The sequence below is a fragment of the Eimeria mitis genome, genomic scaffold (assembly GCF_000499745.2).
Source record: "Eimeria mitis Houghton genomic scaffold, Emh_scaff1687, whole genome shotgun sequence".
NCBI lineage: Eukaryota > Apicomplexa > Conoidasida > Eucoccidiorida > Eimeriidae > Eimeria > Eimeria mitis.
Window position 1 is genome coordinate 8,484 of NW_013570003.1, and position 297 is coordinate 8,780.

The 297-nt window shown below is 56.2% G+C and overlaps 1 protein-coding gene across 1 annotated transcript in view; it reads right to left on the reverse strand.

The window, feature by feature from the left end:
- Positions 1-297, reverse strand: part of EMH_0041820 (uncharacterized protein) — a gene marked incomplete at both ends in the record, with an annotated part of 1,477 nt that overhangs the window by 158 nt on the left and 1,022 nt on the right. The window contains one exon of the mRNA XM_013495669.1: positions 1-295. Coding sequence (XP_013351123.1) covers positions 1-295 — 295 coding nt within the window. The remainder of the gene's footprint in view (positions 296-297) is intronic.

The following is a 297-nucleotide window of genomic DNA, read 5'->3' on the forward strand; positions in this document are numbered from 1 at the left end:
CAGAATTCAGCATAAACGGCTCATTTTGCTGCTGCTGCTGCTGCTGCTGCTGCTGCTGCTGCTGTTTGTACTGCTGCTGTTTAAGGCCATCTGCTGCAGCTTCAGATGCCGCTGTCGCTGCTGCTGCTGCTGCTGTTGCTGCTGCTGCTGCTGCTGCTGCTGCTGGATGCAGGCGGTTGAGCTCTGCTGCGCTAATATTTTCTTGGTCGCATTCTTCATGCATCAGCGGCAGCAGCAAACATTTCTGCTGCTGCTGCTGCTGCTGCTGCTGTTGCTGCTGCTGCTGCTGCTGCTGCT